Source organism: Phoxinus phoxinus (genome assembly GCF_949152265.1).
Source record: "Phoxinus phoxinus genome assembly, chromosome: 3".
In the NCBI taxonomy this organism is placed as follows: domain Eukaryota; kingdom Metazoa; phylum Chordata; class Actinopteri; order Cypriniformes; family Leuciscidae; genus Phoxinus; species Phoxinus phoxinus.
Genome location: NC_136878.1, coordinates 4,587,364 through 4,612,669, shown reverse-complemented (window position 1 = coordinate 4,612,669; position 25,306 = coordinate 4,587,364). Strand labels below are relative to the sequence as shown.

General features: G+C 36.6%; 1 protein-coding gene across 6 annotated transcripts in view; it reads right to left on the bottom strand.

Annotated features, from left to right (window-relative positions):
- Window positions 1–25,306, bottom strand: part of mapkap1 (MAPK associated protein 1) — a 42,471-nt gene that overhangs the window by 5,820 nt on the left and 11,345 nt on the right. For all 6 annotated transcript variants that reach the window (XR_013796858.1, XR_013796859.1, XR_013796860.1 and 3 more), the window contains 4 exons: window positions 19,427–19,603; window positions 9,533–9,642; window positions 2,112–2,219; window positions 1,164–1,304 (listed from right to left, as the gene is read on the bottom strand). Coding sequence is in view for 2 of the 6 variants with exons in the window: in XM_079607083.1 (XP_079463209.1) it covers window positions 1,164–1,304; window positions 2,112–2,219; window positions 9,533–9,642; window positions 19,427–19,603 (536 nt within the window). In the remaining 4 variants the exon portion in view is untranslated. The remainder of the gene's footprint in view (window positions 1–1,163; window positions 1,305–2,111; window positions 2,220–9,532; window positions 9,643–19,426; window positions 19,604–25,306) is intronic.

Genomic DNA, 25,306 nt, shown 5'->3' with positions numbered 1-25,306 from the left:
TTTGTTTAATACTACAGTATACATTTATGATAAAAAAAAAAATTCAGAATGGCATGTTAACATTTTATTGTATATGATATCATAATTTCCTACTATACTATTAGAATAACAATACTACTTCTACACTATATTACACCATTTCTAACTTCTACAGGTGAAACTCGAAAAATTTGAATATGGTGCAAAAGTTTATTTCAGTAATTCAACTTAAAAGGTGAAACTAATATATTATATAGACTCATTACATGCAAAGTGAGATATTTCAAGCCTTTATTTGATATTTTGATGATTATGGCTTACAGCTTATGAAAACCACAAATTCAATATTAGAATATTATGAAAAGGTTTTCATAAGCTGTAAGCCATAATCATCAAAATTATAACAAATAAAGGCTTGAAATATCTCACTTTGCATGTAATGAGTCTATATAATATATTAGTTTCACCTTTTAAATTGAATTACTGAAATAAAATTAACTTTTGCACGATATTCTCATTTTTCGAGTTTCACCTGTATATTACACTACTGTAGGGTTGGGTATCGTTTGAATTTTACACAAATTGTACAAAGAAATACACTGAACAAAGATACGATTGAAATAAACAGTTTTAAGATTTTCAGGTACAGAAGCGAAATCAAACGAGTCAGAAACTAATCAAAAAGAAACATTACAAATATAGTTACAAAAGTTATTCAGTCAAGAACAGCTTTGAGTTTGGTTGTTTAACGCTATTATAGAGACAGCAGCAGAAATATTAGGCTGCTGTCACTTTAAGAGCTGCACGGATCCAATATACCGGTATGAGTTTTTTTTTTAATCAACTGTTTACGTTCACTTAAGACATAACCGAATGTGTTCATGAGGATATTTTTACATATTGTTGTGTGTAATTGTCTGTTTGTATGTATTTCTGTGCAAAAGTGCAAAGAAGAAAACTTGGTTCAGTATCGTGCACTATTCAGTTTGAGTGGTAGCTTTCTGTGTGCATATTTTTTATGTGTGTGCAGCACAGAAAACAGCACTCGGGTCTTCTTCCACTTGAATGATTTTAAGTCGTATTAAAATGTCTGAAGAGAAAACTCTTGGGTTGGCTCTGAATGTTGGTCTGTGTATTGGCAGAAGAAGAGCCTAGTGTAAAATACAGGGATTAGTAATCTGTACCTAGCTGTACATCTGTGGTGAAGCGGAGCTTGTGGATCATGCTGATCTTGAAGGACTTGTAGTGGTGACTGCTCAACATGTCCTGTACCGTAGTGATGTCTATAGGCGGGTCCTCCTCCGAGCTTTCCTCGCCTCGAGAACCTACAGATGAAAGCAGGAGGTGACGGAGAAAGAGATGTTGTTTAGGTGTGCATTTGCGCACTATACATTTAAAGTTGCTGTTGTTTTTCAACAATGAATGTGATTAATAAAGTGCATCTATTCATTTCAATAAAGGAAAACACTCTTCCTGAAATGTTTTAAATGGGTCCTTTTATGCTTTTTGTTTACTGTATTTTCAATATTTTTTACTGTGTAATTTTGCTGTTTGAGTATGAAAACGGTCTACAAAGTAACAAATCACAAATTCCCTCCAGAGGAAGTTATTCTCTATATCAGTGTCACTGTTTCTGAACTCCCTGAAACGCCTCCATTGTAGTCTTGAGTTTTCTTCAGGGACCGAACACGTCACAATATTCCTCATTTAAATAATTAATACTCAGAATAAAGGGACAGGGACTGGTTAAGTTAGTTAGTAGTGTGTTGAAACTGGCGGTTATGGTGAGGGAGGTGACATTTCCCAAACACGCTTAAAGTGGTTGACCAATCACAACACACTGACCCAGCCGACCAATCAGAGCACACTGTGCTTTTCAGAATGAGGGGCTTCATGGATACAGGATCTAAACAGAGCGTTACTGACAGACTGGGAAGAGAGTAGCAACAACGGAGAATAAGGGAATTGTTTTTGTGTTTTTAAACATTACCTATATCATGAAAACCCCAAAACAAAATCAAGACCTCATAAAAGGGCATTATAGGTCCCCTTTAAAATGCTTCATGAGTGTGCAGTGTTTAAAGATCATGTGTTGCAATGGAAGGAGCGTCAAGAATGTCAACAAAACTCACTGTTTTCTCGGACCAAGCAGAACTCCAGCGTTCCCTGGCTCTCCAGCGTACTGTCCAAATCCACCGCCACATTCGGTTCGGTTTGCTTCTCTAGTCGATACATGGGACCTAAAACAAATCCCACAATATTTAGCGTTTGATTTGAGCTGTTAAGAGATTGGTTTAGTTGAATGTGGTTTAACTTGGCTCACGTGATCTACAAAATACATTTCATTGTACTGGTTGATCTGAAAGCTCATGACATGCAATTTAATATTCAAAGATCAAGTGTTTATTCCATTAAGCCTGACTCTTTACTTGTTGCAGCTACATAAGCAGACGATAAACATTTTTTACATTTAAATCAATGATCAAATATGTAGATTCTGAAAGACTTTTACATTCCGATGGGAAACAACTGCAAGTAGCATCATCAATTTGATTAAAAACTAAAAAATTTGTCCATGCCTAAAATGTACAGCAGCACGAGATGCAGTCAGAATTGAATGTGATGCGATAAAAAGACAAAAAAACATATCCTTCTATTGCATTGTTCTTGATGCAACAGATCTAGTCTGATTCACAAACAAATGACTCTTACAAAGCAGTTATTTTAATGAATCAGTCAAATAGACTCACGGTTATCTCCATGAATCAGAATTACTTACTGAATCAGTTACTGAATTAAGAGCTGAGTGGATGTTTACCATTTAAACAATATAAACAATCATTAGTTTTAAACATGTACATTACTGGTCAAAGGCTTAGTCAAAGTATGATTGTTTTTTTAAAGAAATACTTTTGTATAATGATGCATTACACTGATTAAAAGTGACAGTAAAAACATGTATAATGTTACAAAACAATTAAAATAAATGCTGGCCCTTTGAACTTTATATTCATCAAAGACTACTGAAAAAAATGTGTTTCCACAAAAATATGAAGCAACACAACCTTTTTCAACATTGATAATAATCATAAATGTTTCTTGAGCAGCAAATCAGAATATTAGAATGATTTCTGAAGGATCATGTGACACTGAAAACTGTAATGAGTAATGATGCTAAAAATTCAGCTTGATTAACATGTTAACATATATTAAAATAGAAAATAGTTATTTTACATTGTAATAATATCACAATATTACTGTTTTTACAGTATTTTTGATCAAGTAAATGCTGCCTTGCTGAGCAGAAAACATTAAAACCCCAAATATTTCAACAGTTGTGTATACCGGTACTCAGAATCACAAAGACACACAATAAAAAGTGTAGCTTGGTTTATCTCAAGTACACTGTAGTTTCTTCTTTTTCAATACATTAATACTTTGAACCTTTGAATAGTTTAATACAATCACAGAGAGCCCTTGAGAGAGGGTAGCCATCATAAATGACTTCAGGGTGACCAGAGCAATCTCTTAGATACGGTGTGATGGGATTCAGAGCTATTGGCTTCTCTCTTTATAACGTCGCTTGATTAATATTGCTCAGTGCAAACAATCGAATTTGACTTTTTTCGTCCAATCAGATGATACCAACCCATCTAAGACCTAATGACCGATTAACTTTGACCGATCTCCGCAAACCTTTCTCAATAACTATTGCCTTGCAGGAGCAATTGATGGCTATAAAACCAAAAAATGGCTTTATTGGATACTGTTTATTTCTTGTCAGAGGCCGGAAAAAATGCCCAGAGGTAGGATCAAGTCTTTACCTCGTTTTTTTGCCAGAAAAGAAGGGAAAAAAACAATACAGAGAAGCTGCCAATCTAAATAGGGCAAACACTCAAGGCGATATTTACCCTTTTGCAAATACCATGGTTTTCCAAAATGTCACCAGAGCCTCCGAAAGCTTACGACCTCTACGGAGAAAGAAATATGTTCACGACACCCTCCAGCACAATGCGAGATATATCAGAACACAAACGAAGTGAATCAATTCTATACAACACTGCAGTTCTGGACTTGACGTGCAAGAATCGGACTAGTTGAGTATATACGGAAGAAGCGAAGACAGTGTCTCTCTGAATCTAAGGGAGAGAATGTGAATCCCTGTAACTGCTGTGACACTGAAGAGCAAGAGACTGTGACTAATTCAGAAACACACGATCTGACCTTTTACAACCTTTCCGGCGACCCTGCGCTAATCTCAATGAGCTGAGAGAGGTTGCTTTTTATCCATTTTATTCTCCGGCAGGTGAAAACTGTGAGTCTGATCACTTAGTAAAGCAACAGCACATGACAAATCATTCTGAAATAAGGCATTACAGTGCATTAGCCAGTACATAACTGTAGGGGGATTGAATCTAGATATTATATAGGCACTACCATTCAAAGCTTTAAGGGTCAGCACATTTTTTTGAAAGTCCCTTCTGCTCATCAAGGTTTCATTTATTTAAATTTTTCGTTTACAGGATTTTCTCAATTCTGTGATCGAAGCTGAATTTTCAGCATCAGTGTCACATGATCCTTCAGAAATCATTCTAATATGCTGATTTGCTGCTCAAGAAACATGTATGATTATCATCAATGTTGAAAACAGTTGTGCTGCTTCATATTTTTCTGGAAACCATGATGCATTTTTCCAGAATTATTTGATAAAAAGTGACAGTGAATATTTCAGTTTTTAAATAAATGCTGTTCTTTTGCTTATCACTTTAATGTGCCCGTTCTGAAAAAATGCATTAATTTGATAAAAAAAATTAAATACAAAATCTTACGGACCCCAAACTTTTGAACAGTTTTGTATATGGCAATAATATACGGTAATACATTTAAATAGAATTCAACCGATATGCAGTCATAGGTGTGTGTATATATATATATATCAAAGGTTTCACCGATCAGGTCTCAGAGCTGTTTTATAATGAATCTTTAATAATCGGAAACCAGATGTGCTGTGTGGAGCTACAAATCCAATCATTTTTTTGTGCATGTGCGTCATTAAAATATCAAGAACTAAATAAGACAGCTGATGCTAAATACTTACAAATCCACACAAATACAGCATCTGCTGAAAATGTACAGCTTTGTATTACGCCTCAGTGCATTCCCCCTAAGCACATAAAGCATAACAGTCACGGCCTTTCTCTTTCGTCTGAGCTCATCTGTAGTTCACACACAGGCACACCGACCCCAAACCGCAGCCGTCGCCGCCTCCCAAATGTCACCAACATTTACCCTGATAAGCCTCATAGGAGGCATTCAATCGCGCTTATCTCCTTCAACAGACCCACCGAGCTTTACAAACCCTGAGATGCTCATAAAACTAGTCATATTTTACAGTGCGCACCCTTCCTAGTGTCCACACGCCTACCATTATATATTCACTCAGTTTAACTGCTAAACGAGACGATACCAAGTGTTAAAAAACATGGATGGATGGATGGATGGATGGGTGGGTGGATGGGTGGATGGATGGATGGATGGATGGATGGATGGATGGATGGATGGATGGATGGATGGATGGATAGAGATAGACAAAACAACAGGAAATTATCTATCTATCTATGACAGACATTAAAATGTCTGTCATAGATAGATTAAAATTGTTCAAATACAAGTATTAAATAAAAGGTATTAAATTAATATATAAATGGAAGAAAACAATCGCTAAAAAAAAAAAAAAAAAAAAAAAAAAGCCCAGCAAAACCGCGAACAGCGGGTGCAGAAGAGAAGGCAGCACAGTGGACAGAAGATTGGATAGGTCTCTTGTCTCCAGCGGGTAAATAAACAATCAATACTCATCTAAATGCAGATGAGAGCACGGTCCACGCCGTCTAACGTTTCTCTTCTGGACCAACTACCCCATCACATCCACTCAAGACGTCTTCTGAGACACCATCTCGGGCTAAAACACAAACCATCACCCGGCCGGGACAGGCCAATGGCTCACTGCCCACGGGGCAATTCTGTAGGTTTATTTCCAATTAAACTCCCTCTGAGGGCTCTCTTGGGTTTCTGGCAAATCAATCCGTCTCTGATGAGGCTGTACATCAAACACAAGTACTCTCAAACCACTGAAACTAAATATGCTATTATATAACTGAGAGAGTGTGGCCGTCCTTTTAAGAGCTAGGAGTTTTTCTCGCTTTTTTTTTTAAGCTGACTGAGGCATGTCTTAGATGTCACAAATCCCAAAAGAGAAACTCTGGGTTTGTTTTTATGCCCCAGAGACCGGGAAGATTGAGTTTGCAGTTCCTCTGACACCTTCAAAAAGACAAAGAGACGCATATCTCACTAAGCCGGAGAATTTATTTTTCTCTTATTCTCATGGTCTTTGTTATTTCTAGAAAAAGCTGTCAAATACTTGCTTGGTTTTGCAGAAATAAATGGCAACGGATTGAGTTTACAACCAAAAATAGCATCCGAAACATTCTCACGTTAGACTATTTGTGAATTTCAAAGTACTAAATGGTTTCAAGTGAAAGGCGAATGTCATTGTGATTGATTATCTTTTAAATGACTACAGACAGTTTAGTTGTACTAAAATAGCATATGTTGTTGTCATATTTGAGGAAAGAAATTGAAATGTGACTATTTTAGAAAAGCATGTTTAGGAGTCTATTAAATAACACCTACAAATCAAACCAAAGAACTTCATAAGACGGATTAAATATATAAAAAATATTTAAATCATTTAAAATATGCCAAAAGCAATGACAAAACCTGGATATGAGGGAATTTTAAAAGTTTGATTTCTAGACTTGGAAAATTATATACTATAATGTAATGTAATTTAACATAATAGAATATAAAGTAATTAATATAATATAAAATAATAATTACACATTTAATATAATTAAAAAAGATTGTCTTGAAAAATTAGGAGATTAGGGGAAGAAAGTGTTACAAAGTGAATGTTTTGGATTTATACTTTGAATACTTTGTCACCATTAGGATTTCTATATTTCTTCATATGCTGTTATTATTGAAGACATACTTTTTAATAATAAAGAAAGATATTGCTTTATTTTTGATACAGCTTTATAATGTATTACAGTATATGAGTAAGAAAGTGGAATATTTCATATCATATTCTTGCTGTGTTTACTCTTATGTGGATTATTTGTATATGTTGTTAGTTGAAATAATATTTTGTGTGTGTCACGATTTGTATAATGTGAGTGTTGCGCTTAGTTTGGAGCCAATGTGCGGGCCTCAAACTTATTTTTTATTCTTATCTAATCTTTTCATTATTGTTATTCTTTTTACACCTGAGCCCAAGTAGGATGCGTGGGATGTGCACACCTTGGTATTTTTGATTCGTGAAAAATGGGTGCCTTAACGGGGTTGAATCTGGAATGTGACTTTAAAACAATGTACTTGAGCATCATTCTTTCAGAAATAACAAAGGAGGACATTTATCGGTTTAATATACTACTAGCAACCAGTAAGAAGGCCATTACAAGGAAATGACTCAAAGAAGATCTCCCATCGGTATACGAATGGCAAGAAATTGTAAAAGAGGTGTACAATATGGAATCTCTGACTTTTTCCATTAAGAAGACAAACTAAAATAATCCCTTCATACTGGCAGAAATGGTTGAAAAGAGATAAAAATACTACATCGGTTACCTAAGGTCCCCTATGACATGCATATATGAGGTAGAAAGTAAGAAAAGAAAGAAGAAAAAAATAACTTGACTTTTAACCAATTGACTGTGTTGATGTGTAGCCCTTAACATAATTGTACTGCAGAATTTGATTGAATCATGTGATCATGAATATAATATAAGTTATCCCCGGTAACCAGTGTATGTCTATGTATGCGTGTATGTGCTCGGAATATACATTTTGTTTGTACAGGTGTATACAAGAGTATGTAAGGATGAGTATGTGCATATGTATTGTACGGTTTTTTTTTGTTAGTTGTTTTGAAAAAAGAAAGTAAAAAGAAAAGAAAAATGGGTACCTTGGTTCCACAAAGGTTGAGAACCACTGCTATAGACTAGTCACTCTGGAGTCAATGAAGGCGTACATGAGCCATACTGATGATGAGACTGCGTGGATACACAAGACTATAGCCGCTCTAACCTGACAGCGCTCGCCCTTACTGAAGCGAACTCCTCTCGCTGCAGGCTTTGACCTCAGTGTGTGCTAAATCCAAGAGAGATGAGGCTCCAGTGGCTCTCCACGCACCATCATTTTCTCTGCGTTTCATCCATTTTCTCTCTAATATACGTTCGTTCCCGCACCATTGCTTTCCATTCTTTATGTGCCCTTCTCCGTCTCCGAGTCAGTCTGCGGCTCAATCTCCTCTCCTCACCCCTCTTATCTCACCGCTGCCCCGGCTCATCATGGCCATCAAAGGGGCGATCCGTTACCTGTGACTTTTTGTATTAAAGTCTCTGGCCTTATAAGATTGGCCCATTCGGCGATGACAAATTAGGACGGCACATTGCCACAGTTATCAGGCCAAATCACAGCAGACGGCTTCACTTACTTTCTAAGATGAAAACTACACACACACACACACACACACACAAATTCCAGTTCGACTGACAATTCAAAGGCACCATTTGCTACACTTCTTACAGCATTTATTATTTTCCCCTGAAGTACACTTTTTTTTTTTTGTTAAGGTTTCTTGCACCAAAACATTTCATTTACATGCCAATATGTAAGTAAAGGCATTTGAGTTGTTATTGAGTTGAATATATTTTGTTAATTGAAATAAAGCTGAAATAATATATGTATACAGTGCTTAGCATAAGTAAACACACCCATGCTAAAGTTGACTAAAAAGAGGAATAAAAAAAATCATCTTTTGAAAATTGATCTTAAAGCCTTAATTTAAAAAAAAAAATAGGAAAAATCCAACCTTTAAGGACACCAATTTTCTTAGTGAATGAATAATATATTGTAAATAAATAAATGTTCTTCCTTAAAATACAGGGTGCATAAATACCCCTAAAGGCCAGTTATTTCATGGATCCAGGATACTATGATCCTGATAAAGTTCCCTTGGCCTTTGGGATTAAAATATCCCCACATCATCAAACACCCTTCACCATACCTAGAGATAGGCATGTTTTATTTCAGTTCGCCTATTAGCTGGTTTGATTTGCATTGAGAGATAATCTTATGGAACGTGCCCTCTAGGTACTTTAGATTTTGAAAAAATTACAAATAAAAATTACAAATGTTACATTGGTAACTAACTAAAAAATAAAAGTGCTACAATTACTACAGCTAAAATGGAAATAAAAATAATGATAATTTTAAAGAAAAACTAATAAACATTACAAAAACCAAATTAATAATGAAAACAAACTATAAAAATAAAAGCCAATTCAAAATATTAATTAATTCTAATAATAGTTAATAAATAATAGTAAAATAACATTGCAGGCCAGCCAAAATAGATAATCCACCTATAGAAATAAGCTTGAATCCAAAACATATCTATCACTTCACATTATGAATCTTTCAGATGTCTCACCTGATCCTTTCTGGGAGCCCTTCCTCTTTTTGAGGGCCTTCTGCAGAATATCCTTCATGGTCACTTTCAGGCTGTCCACTGGGATCAGGGAGAAACCATGAGCGGCGTTTCTGTGGGTGAGGAAGGCAAATCATCAGTCATATTGAATAAATCTTTAACGTTTGAGTTAGATGCGAGATTCCTGTCCATCAGAGCATCAACACTGAGATCATGCCCTCAGATTCTCAGGACTGAGCTTTGAGTCTCAACCAATGGCTGAGCATATCATATTCAATTATATGAAAGACATCAAACCATTAGGTTCAAGATGAGTTGGACATGATTTAGATTTTTTTTTTTCTGAGGAAACTAGAACAATAGTGGTTAGGAACTATGCAATCAAAAACATCAAGTAAAAGTGATCATAACATAGCATTGTATTTTTTAATCATTACTTTAAATGGTCAAGTCTTATGTAATGGTGTTATTATGGATAACTAAATTTAAAAATATTACGAAAAATTTAAGTTAATTCAAATTGATTAATGTTAATTTAAATAAACATTTCAGTTTTTAAACATTTCTATTTCAGTCTGAAGTATTAAAACTAAAAAAATAATAATACCTAAATGGAATTAACTAAAATTAAAACAGAAAATATAAAGATAAAAACTATTCAAAATATTAACAACACAACAATAGTATATTAATGATTACTAGTATGTCTTATGATTCAAATTATTGTATAGAAATTATAATAAACAATGACAGTGATCACTTAAAATTAAAATGTGAGAGCCAGTGATTTCTACAGGATTAACACAATAACTCTGTAATTTAATTAGTTTCATTAACCCTTAATTTTTTTTATATTTTGGCACTTTCAGAGACATCATAACCTGTGGTTCAATGAGCGAGTCATCTGAGCAGATTCAAACCAACGACTCTTGCGATCAAGTCAGACTGATTCAATTGATTCACTAAACAGCACCACACAACTAGCCTGACTTCGTCATACTCAGATTCTAGTCAGAACGTGAGTCTGAAACTGCTCCATTGGGCTGTGATTATAGGGCGTGTTTCAACCGAACCAGGAAAGAAAATGCCTCTGCATTCAATTGAATAGACCTACAACCAATCAGAGCAACGGAGTAAATGATGCATGTTCTTCATTCATATTTCCGACCGACAAATGCCTTGATCGTGGTTCTGTTCCTCTTTTAAAATTAAAAGACAATTCCGGTGAAAAATGAACCTAGGGGTAATTAACACATGGTTACCGAGTTGACCGTTCTCTGGGATGCGTTTTCATGATAATCGAATGTAAAGAGTTTTATCTCTAAGAACTGATTAGCTTATAACGCTAGTTTATGGGGCATAGAATAGGTAAATCGCTAGTTAATACCACTAACAAGGCTCAAAATAGCCTCACACTAACACAGTACCATAATGAGGGTCCCTACATGCAAACCGAAGCATTGAGAACTTTGTACGTGTACAGACAGTTTAATAAGAAGATACTTTATAAAGACAGTACATTACGCGTATACAGGCAGGAGCCATCTTTGGAAAACAGTCTCGACTAGTCGAGCCACGAACGTCGTGCTACGTGAGCTGGTCGATAGGAATTACGTTTGTGAAATCTAACGTAGCACGGCGTTCGTGGCTCGAGAATTGTCCTTTAATGCGCTGTCGAAATCTTCTATAACGGACGCGATGTCGGAATCTACACATGATGTTAGTTCATAAACAAAGTTCGGGAGGACCACGTTCAAATAATCAATCCAATCAACTTGTCATCAAACAATACCATGTCTAACGTAACGTTACCCTATCAGCATGAGAGGAAGCATATTCACTCTGTCAACTCACCTAACATTCATTGACAGTTTTTCAGCATCCCTCCACCACCCCGGCTCCTCACTTTAGGCTTGTTCTTTCACAGCCAGGAATACGGGGTCATACTCTGGGTTCGGGCCGAATACCGAGCCCAGAGCTCTCTTCTCGAACAGCACATCATATACGCATTTACTCATTTGTAAGTGTGAACTCGTGAAATCTCAATTCTCCAGCGGCAGTCATCTTTGTAAACGAATTCAACACCCAAGCGCTCTTTGGTGACGTGGGTGATTACGTAACTGTTGATCATCTGTCCATCGTCGTATGAAGCCCGCCCTGACAATTTGATTGGTCCGAAGAGATCTGGACCGAGCATAATTACTCCACAACGGATCCGAACTTCCCGACCAAAAAATGTTGTGGGCGGGGTTCGGTCTGGCATCCAGGCTACCACACAACTCAAGCATACAAATGAAACCTATATTTGCAGATGTACTTCAAGAGAATCACTCTTGAATGACAGTTTAGCGGCACTGGTGCGAGCAGTTAATGTCAGAAGAAAAGCTTGCGCACAGAAAGAGTGTATTGTACTCTTAAGTGGACGGCTTGCTTTATCAGAGCACACAACAGGGCCGAGGGGCAGTCCACGAGTCAAACTTTGAGCACATGGACGCATCACTGCAATACACTACATCAACAGAACAACAACCCCAGGCCAGAAACCGGAGCGCGCACACTTTCTGGACAGAGGACTCGCTTGTCCACTTCCATTTAGCAGTCCTGACCCGTCAGCCTCGGGCCAGGGCTTCTGACAGGCTTCACGTCAGAAGAGGTCGCCGGCCCCGATGGCCCACTGAGGGCCAAGCACTGGCTCAGTTCTCGCCCAGGGTCCTGCAGTGCCACATCAGTGGTCCTCTCGTGAAGGGAGCATGCAGCTGACCCAGAGAGCTCTGAATACCAGCCGACGGCTGAGAGCTGATGAATAAATCACAAATAAATACAGACAAAAGACAATGAAAAGTGCAAAGCAGCTGGGCCACAAATAAAACTTTTATAAAAAAAAATAAAAAATTAGTTTATGCCACAGGCAAATAGCAACTAAAAATGAAGTTATACTACCGTTCAAAAGTTTGGAGTCAGTAGATGTTTCATGTTTTTGAAAGAAGCCTCTTCAGCTCACCAAGACTGCATTTAGGTTATCAAACATACAGTGAAATTGTGAAATATTTTTGCAGTCTAAAAGAACCGTTTCTATGTGGATATATTGTAAAATGCAATTTATTCCTGTGATCAAAGCTGAATTTTCAGCATCAATACTCCAATCTTCAGTGTCACATGATCCTTCAGAAATCACTCTAATATGCTGATTTGCTGCTCGAGAAACATTTATGATTATTATCAATGTTGAAAACAGCTGTGTTCCTTAATATTTTTGTGGAAACCAAGATCATTTTATAGGATTCTTTGATGAATAGAAAGTTCAAACGAACAACATTTATTTGAAATAGAAATATTTTGTAACATTATGCATGTCTTAGCACTCACTTTTGATCAATTTAATGCAACCTTGCTGAATACAAGCATTCATGTTTTTTTTTAAAAATCATACCGACCTAAACATTTTGAACGGTAGTGCATCTTATTTACTTCCTCGCTGGTGAAATGTTAAAGGAACAGTTCACCCAAAATCTGCAAAACATCTCTTTATTCCCTAATAAAAATATCCATGATTATTTCTTAATTGGTGCAAGTATGCTGTATGCAGTCCTCACGGTTTCATAATGGCGGCGCACGCGAGTGCAGCGGCTCCTTGCTCTCCAAGCTGGTGTTTAATTTTATTTATTTTGTCGCTGCTACGGATAGATATGTATCAGTCAACAAACTCCTACAGTCGTCAGGACTTAATAAATATTGGCGTTGCCCACACTGGGGAAATTATGTCATCTTTCCATCGGACTTTCAGCATTCCCGATTCCATTGCCAGAGAGCCGGGCTCTCCGTGGATTGTTATTCCAGGAAAACGACGCAGACGCCGGCGGGATAGGAAACAGAAGCGTGGCTGCAGAGCGGGTCTTAGTGTCAGATTACGGAAAGACCCACACAGACCATCAATCCCCAGCCTCTTCCTCTCAAATGCCAGGTCTGTTGTTCATAAGATCGGCGATCTGGAGCTACTTTTAGCCGCAAATAATTCAATACGGAACAGCAATGTAATGATAATCACCGAAACCTGGCTTACCACTTTGATCCCCGATACTGCCGTCGAGTTGAATGACAGGACGCTACACAGACAGGACAGATCCAAAGATACCGGTAAGAAAAGAGGAGGGGGGCTGTGTGTATATGTGAATGATAACTGGTGCGAGCAGAGCCGCGTTATAGACAGTCACTGTTCTCGTGATCTGGAGTCTCTGTCAGTGTTATGCAGACCCTTCTACCTACCGAGAGAGCTAACTGTGGTAACTGTGACAGCCGTCTATATTCCACCGGATGCAAATGTTAGCTCGTCTTTGGCTCACCTTTACCAAACCATCAGTAATCTGCAGAAATCTTACCCGGACGGAGTCCATGTGATTGCGGGTGATTTTAATCAGGCATGCTTAAAGTCAGTGCTCCCCAAATTCACTCAATATGTGAATTGCGCCACCAGGGGAAATAACACTCTTGACCACGTCTACTGTAACCTAAAGCATGCCTATAGGGCAGTGCCCCTCCCTCACCTGGGGCTCTCAGATCACCTCTCTCTGTTCCTCCTCCCTGTTTACATCTCTCTTAGAAGGACAACAAAGCCATGTATTAAAATCATTACAACATGGCCAGAGGGGGCGCTGTCACAACTCCAAGACTGCTTCTCAAGCACTGAATGGTCCCTTTTTGAACAAGGGGATCTTCAGGAGTACACAGAAACAGTGCTTTTTTATATAAAAACCTGCATTGACAATGTGACTGTAAATAAACGAATTAGGGTATTTTCTAACCAGAAGCCATGGATGACTTCAGAAGTATACAAACTTCTCAAAGCACGGGACTGGGCCTTCAGGTTAGGGGATATAGACCTGTATTCCATTGCTAGGACTGATCTGAAGAGGGGAATTAGGACCGCTAAACGGGCCTACAAAGAGAAAATTGAGAACTATGTCTCGGATAATGACCCGAGACGAGTGTGGCAGGGGCTACAACATCTCACTAACTATCAGGGCAGAAATAAAACAGTAATAACAACAAATGGCGCCCAACTGGCAGAAGAACTTAACAACTTTTTTGCCCGCTTTGAGATCAAGCGCTCTCTTAATTCAACCCCGTCTGTGGTCACTGACATGCCTGTTCTCGCGGTCCAACAGCATGAAGTGAGACAGGTTCTTAAAGCAGTGAACCCCAGGAAGGCGGCTGGTCCTGATGGGGTACCTGGGAAGGTACTCAGAGCATGTTGTAATGAACTCTCTGCTGTTTTTACCACCATTTTCAACTTATCTCTCGCCCAGGCCATCGTTCCCTCCTCTTTGAAATCAGCAACTATTATCCCTATTCCCAAGAAATCAGGACCAAACAGCATGGCAGACTACAGACCCGTGGCCCTCACCCCTCTCATAATGAAGTGCTTTGAGAGACTGGTACTCAGACATGTGCAAGCCAGTCTACCTCACTCTTTGGATAATCATCAGTTTGCATACAAGTCAAATAGATCCACTGATGATGCTTTATCCATTACTCTCCATACTGCCCTGAGCCATCTCGAACAGAGAAACTGCTATGTCAGGATGCTTTTCGTGGATTACAGCTCCGCCTTTAACACAATTATCCCAGACATCCTGATAAATAAACTGTTGACTCTCGGCCTTTCCCCACCTATCTGCAGCTGGATAAAAGACTTTTTGTCAAATCGTCCACAGACTGTCCGAATTGGTCCCCATATCTCCTCCACCATTACGCTTAGCACCGGCTCACCACAGGGCTGTGTGCTGAGCCCTCTCCTATATTCATTGTACACCTTTGACTGTCTACCAACGTTTCCCACCAATTCCATCATAAAGTTTGCAGACGACACTACTGTGGTAGGACTTATAACGGGCGGGGATGAGTCCGCCTACAGCAGGGCTCCAAACAAAAAAATCAAGTAAGGAGCCATTGGCTCCTATAGGGGAAAAAAACAGGCGCCAAATAATTTTTTTAAGAGCCACATAAAAATGCATTTACTTTTAGTCACCCTGTTGTGTGCATGTCTCTCCTCTTCTTACAGTTTCAGCATTTTCATCTTGTGAATGTTCTGGGAACTGAAGCTTATTTGGGAACTGAATATCACTTCCGACTTATGAACTATATACAGTCAAATAATTTTTTTAATATAATAAATAATAAATTCCCACAGCTCGCATGCACGAGAAACTGCACGTGCTAACGGTGCAGTCTGTGGAACATTCTTCTCGATTATGTGATCGCGTGCATTTTTATGCTTGTTACTGTCCCCGTGTTTTCTCACAGTGTCTTTTTTTTTTTAAATGGTTAGTTCCTGTAATGAACTCCGTTTTCCCCGCTATTTCTTTGCCCGCTCTTGAACAAAATTCACAAAAAAAATTTTTGGCCAAAATGATAATCACGATTATTTTGATCAATATTGATATCACGATTAATTATCACGATTATTTGTTGATTTGTCACATAGCCTAATTATAACTGCTTTTTACATTCATATTGTGCTACATTTCCTGGTTATGTGCATCAAAATAAAATGGGTCCTCTTATTCACCAAAATTCAGTGCATCTCCAGAATAAATAAAAATAAATAATGTATTAATATTTTAAATTGTATTTATATTTTATATACATTGTATTTATAATAATTATTAGGATAGACTAGAGATATTATCTTCTGTTATTATTCTTATTCACCAAAATTCAGTGCATCTCCAGAATAAATAAAAATAATGTATTAATATTTGAAATTGTATTTATATTTTATATACATTGTATTTATAATTATTATTAGGATTGACTAGAGATATTATCTTCTGTTATTATTATTATTACCTATTATTACATGGCTTGGTTAAATTCTAATGTAGAATGCAGTATATTATTTCTTGATAAGACACAGTTGCCATGAAAAACAGAGCGTTGTCATGGACACGGAAGCAATACAATCCTTTTTAAATGAATATTTTGTGTCAAATTATTGATTTATTTGGAAGGTACCCATGTAAGCGGGATCCCGATGTCAGTTAATAAAATTCTGTAGTTGTTATTTGAAAGGTCTCTTGTTATTTGAAGTCTCTCGCGCACTATTGCTCGCGCACAGACACACTCGGTCTCTCTCGCGCACTATTGCTCGCGCGCAGACACTCTGTCTCATCTCGTCCAGTTCTCTTCGCTTTTGTCCAGTCCGGCAAAACATTCTAGTTTCTACATCTAGAAACTAAGCTGTGCGGTGCAGGGAACAACTCTGATCATTGGCTCGTCATGGAGCCAGCGCTAGATTGGCTTTGCAAAAAAAAAAAACTTTCATATGGAGCGTTCTATGAACAGAATGACGCATTTGAAATATCGCATATTATTTGTTAGCAGGTGTGTCATGCAGTCTGGTCTGGTATAATGTGTCTGGTGATTGACAGAGATGAGGATTGCTTGAAGAAGTCCAATATTTTTCGCTTTGACATTTTTTTTCTGGCGCGAAAGGTGACATTCGTTTTACCCGTTCATATTTTGGCGCTTTCACTCAGTTCACACAAAGCGTCTCATTTCATGACGTTAACAAAACAAATAAAGCGATAGGCTACTGGTTATAAAACATGCATGTATGATGCAGATTTTACAATCAAAGGGAGTAAATTTGTATTGTCGCCAATGGCGACCTTGGCAGAAATTTCACTCGCAAATAAATATATTTGGTCGCAAATGCGACCATTTTAGTCGCAGTTTGGAGCCCTGTACAGGCAAGAAGTACAGAATCTTTCTGAGTGGTGCTCTGCCAATAACCTCATTCTAAACATTCTAAAAACAAAAGAACTCATAATAGACTATAGAAAATGTAATACACACCATCAACCCCTCCTCATAAATGGCGAATGCGTGGAGAGAGTTCACTCTTTTAAATTCCTGGGTATCCATATTACAGATCACTTCTCATGGACAACTAACACCACAACAGTTGTAAAAAAGGCACAGCAGCGACTCCACTTCCTGAGGATACTCAAGAAAAACAGCATGAATTTGAGGCTGCTGGTGTCCTTTTACAAATCCACCATTGAGAGCATTCTTTCATATTGCATTTCGGTGTGGTTTGTTGCATGTTCTTCTGCCGAAAAAAAGGCTCTGCAGAGAATTATCAAGATTGCAGAAAACATAATTGGCTGCCCCCTCCCCTCCCTGTCAGACATTGCACTCAGTCGTACTCTCTCAAGAGCTAAGAACATCATCAAGGACAATACTCATCCAGGCCACCATCTGTTTCAATTGATGCCTTCGGGTAGGCGTTACAGGTCTATACAAACAAGAACTACCAGATTTAAAAATAGCTTCTTTCCAAATGCAATTGTTTCCATAAACAAATGTTGTTAGACAAACTCAGTCACTCACTGTCAACTTTTGCACTGCGATTACGGTTTTAATTCTGTTTTTTTATTATTTTTATTCTGTTTTTATTCTGTTTTATATATAAGGTTTATTTATTGTATTTTATCGTACACGCCCAATGGAGAGCGATCCTAATTTCGTTGTATTTTAAATGACAATGACAATAAAGGCATTCAATTCAATATCACCATATCTTCAATTGCAAGAAAAAAAAATCCAACAAAATCGGTGACGTACACAAAAAAAACGAACCCATTTTTCGAACAAGCAGAACCTTTTACAAACCAAATTCAATATTACAGCCCAAAGCAAGGTTCCCTATCAAAGGCAGGACAGTCTGGCAGGGAGCCATTCAAATCCAATTAGCAACTTCAAACTAATAGGGGTCTCCTAATGCTTTGTCAGTCACATTAACCAAACAGTTGATTAGAGATATTCCCAAACGCACACAAGAGCAACAATCTAATTGAGACTGAGCTCACAAAGATGAGAGCTTCATGGAGAGGCATGAGGAAAAAATCTCCAACAAACTTAAAGGATTGAGTGTTTAAAGGTGATGATACACAGGGCAACTTTTTGAGCAATGTTGCTGGGATGGGCACTTTCCCATTGAAAATGGGCAATACATTTATATCTGGATAATTTAGATCGGTCGTGGGCCCTGTGTCTCATCATCAACATTGCCCAAAAAGCTGTGTATCATCACCTTAAGACTTGTGTGAACGGCAATTTAAACCTAAAACATTCAGATAGTTCTCATAAGAACCGTATGAGACGATGTGCACTGAGGCAAACTTCAAGACAAACGGCAATAAGTTTTATATATTTGATGACGGTGATAGATTTGTGGTTAGATATGGTTTGTTTTAAAAATTAGAATATGGTGCAAAAGTTCATTTATTTCAGTAATTCAACTTAAAAGGTGAAACTAATATATTATATAGACTCATTACATGCAAAGTGAGATATTTCAAGCCTTTATTTGTTATAATTTTGATGATTATGGCTTACAGCTTATAAAAAACCCAAATTCAAAATTAGAATATTGTGAAAAGGTTTTCATAAGCTGTAAGCCATAGTCATCAAAATTATAACAAATAAAGGCTTGAAATATCTCACTTTGCATGTAATGAGTCTATATAATATATTAGTTTCACCTTTTAAGTTGAATTACTGAAATAAATGAACTTTTGCACCATATTCAAATTTTTCGAGTTTCACCTGTATATACAAATAAATACATTACCATTCAAAAGTTTGGAGTTGGTAAGATTGGCCCCAAACTTTCGAACATTAGTGTAGTTAAAATAATGGTATATAATATATATATATATACAGTGTCAACAAAAATCTGTTCCCAACCCATTTTACTTCTATTATGTATAACGTGTATTATGACAGTAATTCAGGTGCATTTTAATTTGATGTTGACTTTATATGCATGTATTCTTCACAGAGCCAGTAGTAGTAACTGGAGGTGATAAAGTCAGACTTAAGTGGCTTTCTTACATTCGAACAAAGAGTGACTGTTTGGGCCCCAGTCCAGGAGATGAATACTTCTCGACCAGCGCCAGTGTGCTGAAGCCAAACTTGTGGATGGGTTCGTTAGAGTCCAGCGGAGGGAAGTCTGTGTCCACCTCTCCATCATCCTCAGCGATGTGGAGACAGTAGGTGTTGACATTTTCTCTGTGGAGGCAAGAAAGGAGAAAATAAGAGAGATCAAACTCAGAGAACGTTGTTGTCGATGCAAAGTATGTTTACTATTTAAAAAAGGTAAAATCATTGTTCCCATTATAAGAAACAAAGGCATATATTGATAACAAGTAACACGTATCATGTGTGAATTCATTGCAATGAAATTGCATTTATTATACACTACCAGTACCAATTTTTTTTTTTTATTGCTTATGCTCACCAAGGGTGCATTTATTTGATCGAAAATATAGTAAAAACAATAAAGAACTGTTTTCTATTTTAAAATGGCTTCTGAAAATTATTATTGTCTAAAATGATTCTAAAATTACATTACTTCAGAAATTTACATGATCCTTCAAAAATCATTCTAATATTATAATAGTTATAATATTTGGTGCTCAATTATTAATAATGGTTCTTGTTATCCATGTTCAAAACTGTTTTTGCTACATACCGTAATATTTATTTTGGAAACATGATTAAAAAAAATCAGGATTCTTTGATGAATAAAAAGTACAAAAGAACAGCATTTATTTGAAATATAAATGGTTTGTAACATTATATATGTCTTTACTTACTGTTTGAATGGTAGTGTTTCATGGTTTCCACAAAAATATTAAGTAGCAAAAGCAGTGATTGATAATAATAAGAAATGTTTCTTGAGCAGCAAATCATCATATTAGAATAATTTCTGAATGATCATGTGACACTGAAGACTGGAGTAATGATGCTGAAAAATGATGTGAAAAAATTACATTTTACAATATATTCACATAGAAAAAGATTTATTTTAAATGATAATAATATTTCACAATTGTGCTGTTTGTACTGCAATTGTGATCACATAAATGCAGCCTTGGTGACTATAAGAGACTTCATATTTATGAAATAATGATTAATTATTTAAAACTTTTGACCAGTTACTTCTAAAATTACTCCTAACCCTTAAATTTAAAAATGATTAATGTTAATGTTAAGTTCTGTTTGTGGAAAAGTGGCTCTGAAGGACTCTTTCTAAAAGCTCGGGTTTGTTGAAGAAGGGCAACAACAACAGGGGCATCAAACAAAAGCCCCCAGACACAATTTATGAGTCAGGGCATATAAATGAGGGCTATTCATTGAGGAGCAAAAACATTGAGTGTTTGTTGGGATGCAGACTGGCACAGAATGAGGATGAATCAAAAGAGAAGCACTGGGAAGAGTTAACTTCACTGGTTTCATGGTTAAACCTTTTGTTGTATCATTATATATAGTGTAGGCTGGCACTATTCCAGATTACTTTTGCCCAGAGCTTTGTTTTATATCATAATGGATCGACTCCTTTAAAGGAGAACTGATCCATCAGAAATATAAAACTAAAAGCAACCTATTCCACGATTCATTCAGCGCAGGCATGTTAAGCTTTGTCTTTATGATATAGCTTTCATTCCTCGAGGCCAGTGCCTGCCCTGGTGTTTGTGCTGGGACGATGCCGTTTTAATTTGCTCTGACACACTGTCGAAATCCAGGCCTGAGCTGTAAAGACTAACTGTCATAGTGTTAATCAGACCCATGATCCTGCTCAGACAGCCTGAGGAGATAACAGCCGACTGAGGGAAGAGGTCTTTTTGTGTTTCAATAACGTTCACTTCTCACTTTCACCGCCAAATTCTGTGCCATCCAAGATTACCATGTGCTCTTGAATATCTAAGATCTTTGTCGGTCTCAAAAGTCTTGATTCTTAACCCTGACATAAGACACAAAGTTTTTTTTTTTTTTTTGAGTATCATATCTGATAAATCAAGCTTTTATGGCTCATATAGTATGATATAGTGAGTAGGGATGGGCAACGATTAATCGCGATGTATATATTTAAGAAAAAATAATATTTATATATAATATAAATTATGTATAATTATTAGGGCTGTAACGATTAATCGCGATTAATCGCGATTAATCAAAATTCAAAATAAAAGTTTGTGTTTACATAATATATGTGTGTGTATTGTGTATAATTATTTTGTATATATAAATACACACACATGCATGTATATATTTGAGAAATATTTGCATTTATATACTGCATATATATTTTTATATGATTTATATTATATATAAATAGAACTATTTTATATATAAATAACACATTTTTATTAAATATATACATGCATGTGTGTGTATTTATATATACAAAATAATTATACACAATACACACACATTTATTATGTAAACACAAACTTTTATTTTGAATTTTGATTAATCGCGATTAATCGTTACAGCCCTAATAATTATACTACAGGGCCGTTGAATGCTTGAATCTGATTGGTTGACGAACGTTCTGAGGTGTGCAATTATTTTCAGGGAACCGCACGGCTAAAGTAGTTCCGGCAGGTCTTGACCTCATTACAGTTCCATATCACTTCGCGTAGTCAACTGTAATAACGGACAATACGATACAATTCATAACAAGAAAAAGCTGCAGCCCCATGCGCTTGATCTGCAATTTTCAATGTCTAACTTCACAATCAATGAAAACATGCAGTTTAATTTTAATAAATAAAGTAAACAGTCCTATTCATAATCAATAGAAAATTAAACTGAATATTTAAATAAATTGATAGTCCTGTTGCACGGGTTTTCGTAATTATTGAAGATAATATAACAAATAAATAAAATTGATAGGCCTATACTTGTTAAAAGGGCTTTGTGTTTCATTTATTAGTCTAGTCTACTGTCACTAATAGAAAAAAAGAATGAACGAATTAATTAAAACGAATTGAATTAATAAATAAATAATAATATTGACGCACATGCTTCTCTCTAAGGCCGGTTATGAATGTAATTTGATACTTATGTTATGACTGATCATGCACGCGTTTTCAGCGCGTTCAGTCGGTTCACAGCGGTGTTTAAAATCTGCTGCATTCACAGTCAGAGAATGTTTCTAGTCGTTAAGTGTGTCCAGCATTACTCTGCTGTCAGCGGCTCAAACCTCCGTTACTAACTCTAAAATTACGTTTTGGAATTAGCAACGGAGCATGGGTTTAGATGCGCAAGGAGTTAGTCCTACATACAAGAGCGTTTTAATGACAAAAACTTTACAAACGTCTTGAAATACATCATCTGAACAATATTTCGAGGTGTGGTAACTGTAGTATAAGCGGAATAATTGACTCCAGGCCGTTGAATTATTATAAAAATAATGCACACCCGAGGTGTAACGGCCACTCCGCTTCGCGTCGTGACCGCATTACCACCTCGGGTGTGCATTATTTTTATAATAATTCAACGGCCTGTCGTCAATTATTCCTTACATATATACATGCAAATAGTTCTTAAATATATATATATATGCATGTGTGTATTTATATATACAAAATATAATATAATATACACAGTACACATGCATATATTATTTAAACACACTTTTATTTTGGATACGATTAATCGCGATTAATCATAAATAACCCAAGCAAAAGTGGCCAAAAAGCAAGATGATATTCTGATGCTTGTAATGTAAATCAAGCAGATCCTTTTAACAGTATAGCAGATATTTACATAAAATACATATAAATAACAGTAATCATTCTATATCTGCCAATAATATGTCTTAGTATGATGACACTTAAATAGTACATTTAAATTGCATTATACAACAGCAATATATTTCAGTCATAATTACTTCAAATTAAACCAAACTTGTATTTTGGCAGTTTGTCATGAAGACCTTTGTGTTGCAGTGTGTATTTAATGATAACTCGAGTCATGTTTTCATGTATACATAACACCAAATAGTTTGAGTTTAAGTTATGGATCTTATTTACATCTGTATTAAACACAGTCCACTTGTGATTGTTCTTCTTAATTGTACGCACAGCCCTTAAACTTGTTAAACCACTAAGGCATTATAGACATAACATTCTGACTTTCTGTAAAAAGCTGCTTGGAAAACTGTGTTTATTGTGAAAAGCTAATTTAGAACAGAAAGCTCATCATAACGGATTTTTAAAAAGTAAATGCTGACAAAAAATGTTTTACAGTTAGGCATAATTTAAGATGGTAAATATTTAATTGATGGTAAATATATAATTATTTATATAACCTAGGGGGTATGATTTTACCCCAAAAATTATTGGGGTAAATTATTTTATAAATTATAAAAAAAAAAAAAAAAATTAACAAAATGGTAACTGCAAATTAGTATTTTGCTGCCTAGAATCAAGTTGTTTCTGCGAATTGCAGCGATCCATTTTCTTCTCTTTCCTGAAGCTTTCAGAAGTCTGTAAACATGCTCCATTTACTAGTTTAATCGGATTGTACAGTAGCTCGCACAGCTCTTTTCCATTTTAGATGTGTTTTGTGTGTTTTCTCCACCAACACTGCCACTCAGCCTTTTTGCCACTCAGTGGGTGTAACCGCATTGACTCCCGCCTTCAGTGACAGCATGTGCATACCCTCTATACTAGATGTAAACAAAGTCTAGGATTCATTTTAATAAACTACTCAAAAACTGGATCGGCAGAGGCAGTTCAGCTTAACTGTAGGAGAAAGGGCTGATGGGAAATCAGAGGTTGACAGCGATCTGAATGTCCTGAAAGAACCATCTTTGAATTCAAGAGGGGCATCCCTTTACCTTGATCCTCACTCAAAAGCAGCTTTCAGAAGGTTTCTAGTAATGGCCAAAGCCGTACGGAGGTAGTAGACTCATTGAAATCCCACACAAGTAGTGTATCTCTTCCTCTCTACAGCCTGACCCTCCTCCAGGGGGAAAAGGCTCATTGCTATGCCAATCAGGTCTCACATCAACCACCAAGACTGTCTGTGTGAGGCACCAAGCCGCCCAAGAGGGAATCTGCTTTTTTTTTTTCTCGTCTCCTCTCCTCTCCATTTTAATGGTTACCCTCTCCTCAGTCTGACCGAAGTATAAATCTTCATATTGTACCATGTACCAGGGAGAAAATTCCTGCGCTATTCGGTCAGCAAACCTCGGAGACGCGCTGAATGAGAAGATGAGAAAGAAACCCAGGGGAATCCCTGCCTTGGCTGGGAAAGGTCAAGACTGGCATTAGCAGCAGAGGTAGATGGAAAAGGAATATAAATGCCTCTGGGAAGGATCACTAGTACATTACTTGGAGAGTAGCACTTTCCAAGCAGGTTGACAACAAGCATATTTTATTCATGGCACCCTAAACAAGCATCCATTAAAGGCCCCGATATACTCACAGCGAAGAGGTTTCAAACTCCCGAAATGAACTAAAAAAATTTTCTAAATGACATCACACAAGTCCATTCTTCGATTTCGAGAAGTATACTGATGCCGGCCTAAGTTCTTATGTGACCATGGACCACAAAACCAGGCTTATGGGTACATTTTTTTTTTAAATTGAGATTTATACAGCATATGAAAACTGAATAAATGAGATTCCCATTGATGTATGGTTTGTTAGGATAGGACAATATTTGGCCGAGATACATCTATTTGAAAATCTGGAATCTGAGTGTGCCAAAAAAAAAAAAATATTGAGAAAAATTGCCTTTAAAGTTGTGCATTAATGTTCACGATTGTGCTTGCATTCACTCACAAAAATACATTTTTGATATATTTACGGTAGGAAATGTACAAAATACCTTCATGGATCATGATCCTTACTTAATATCCTAATGATTTTTGGCATAAAAGAAAAATCTATAATTTTGACCCATAAAATGTTTTGT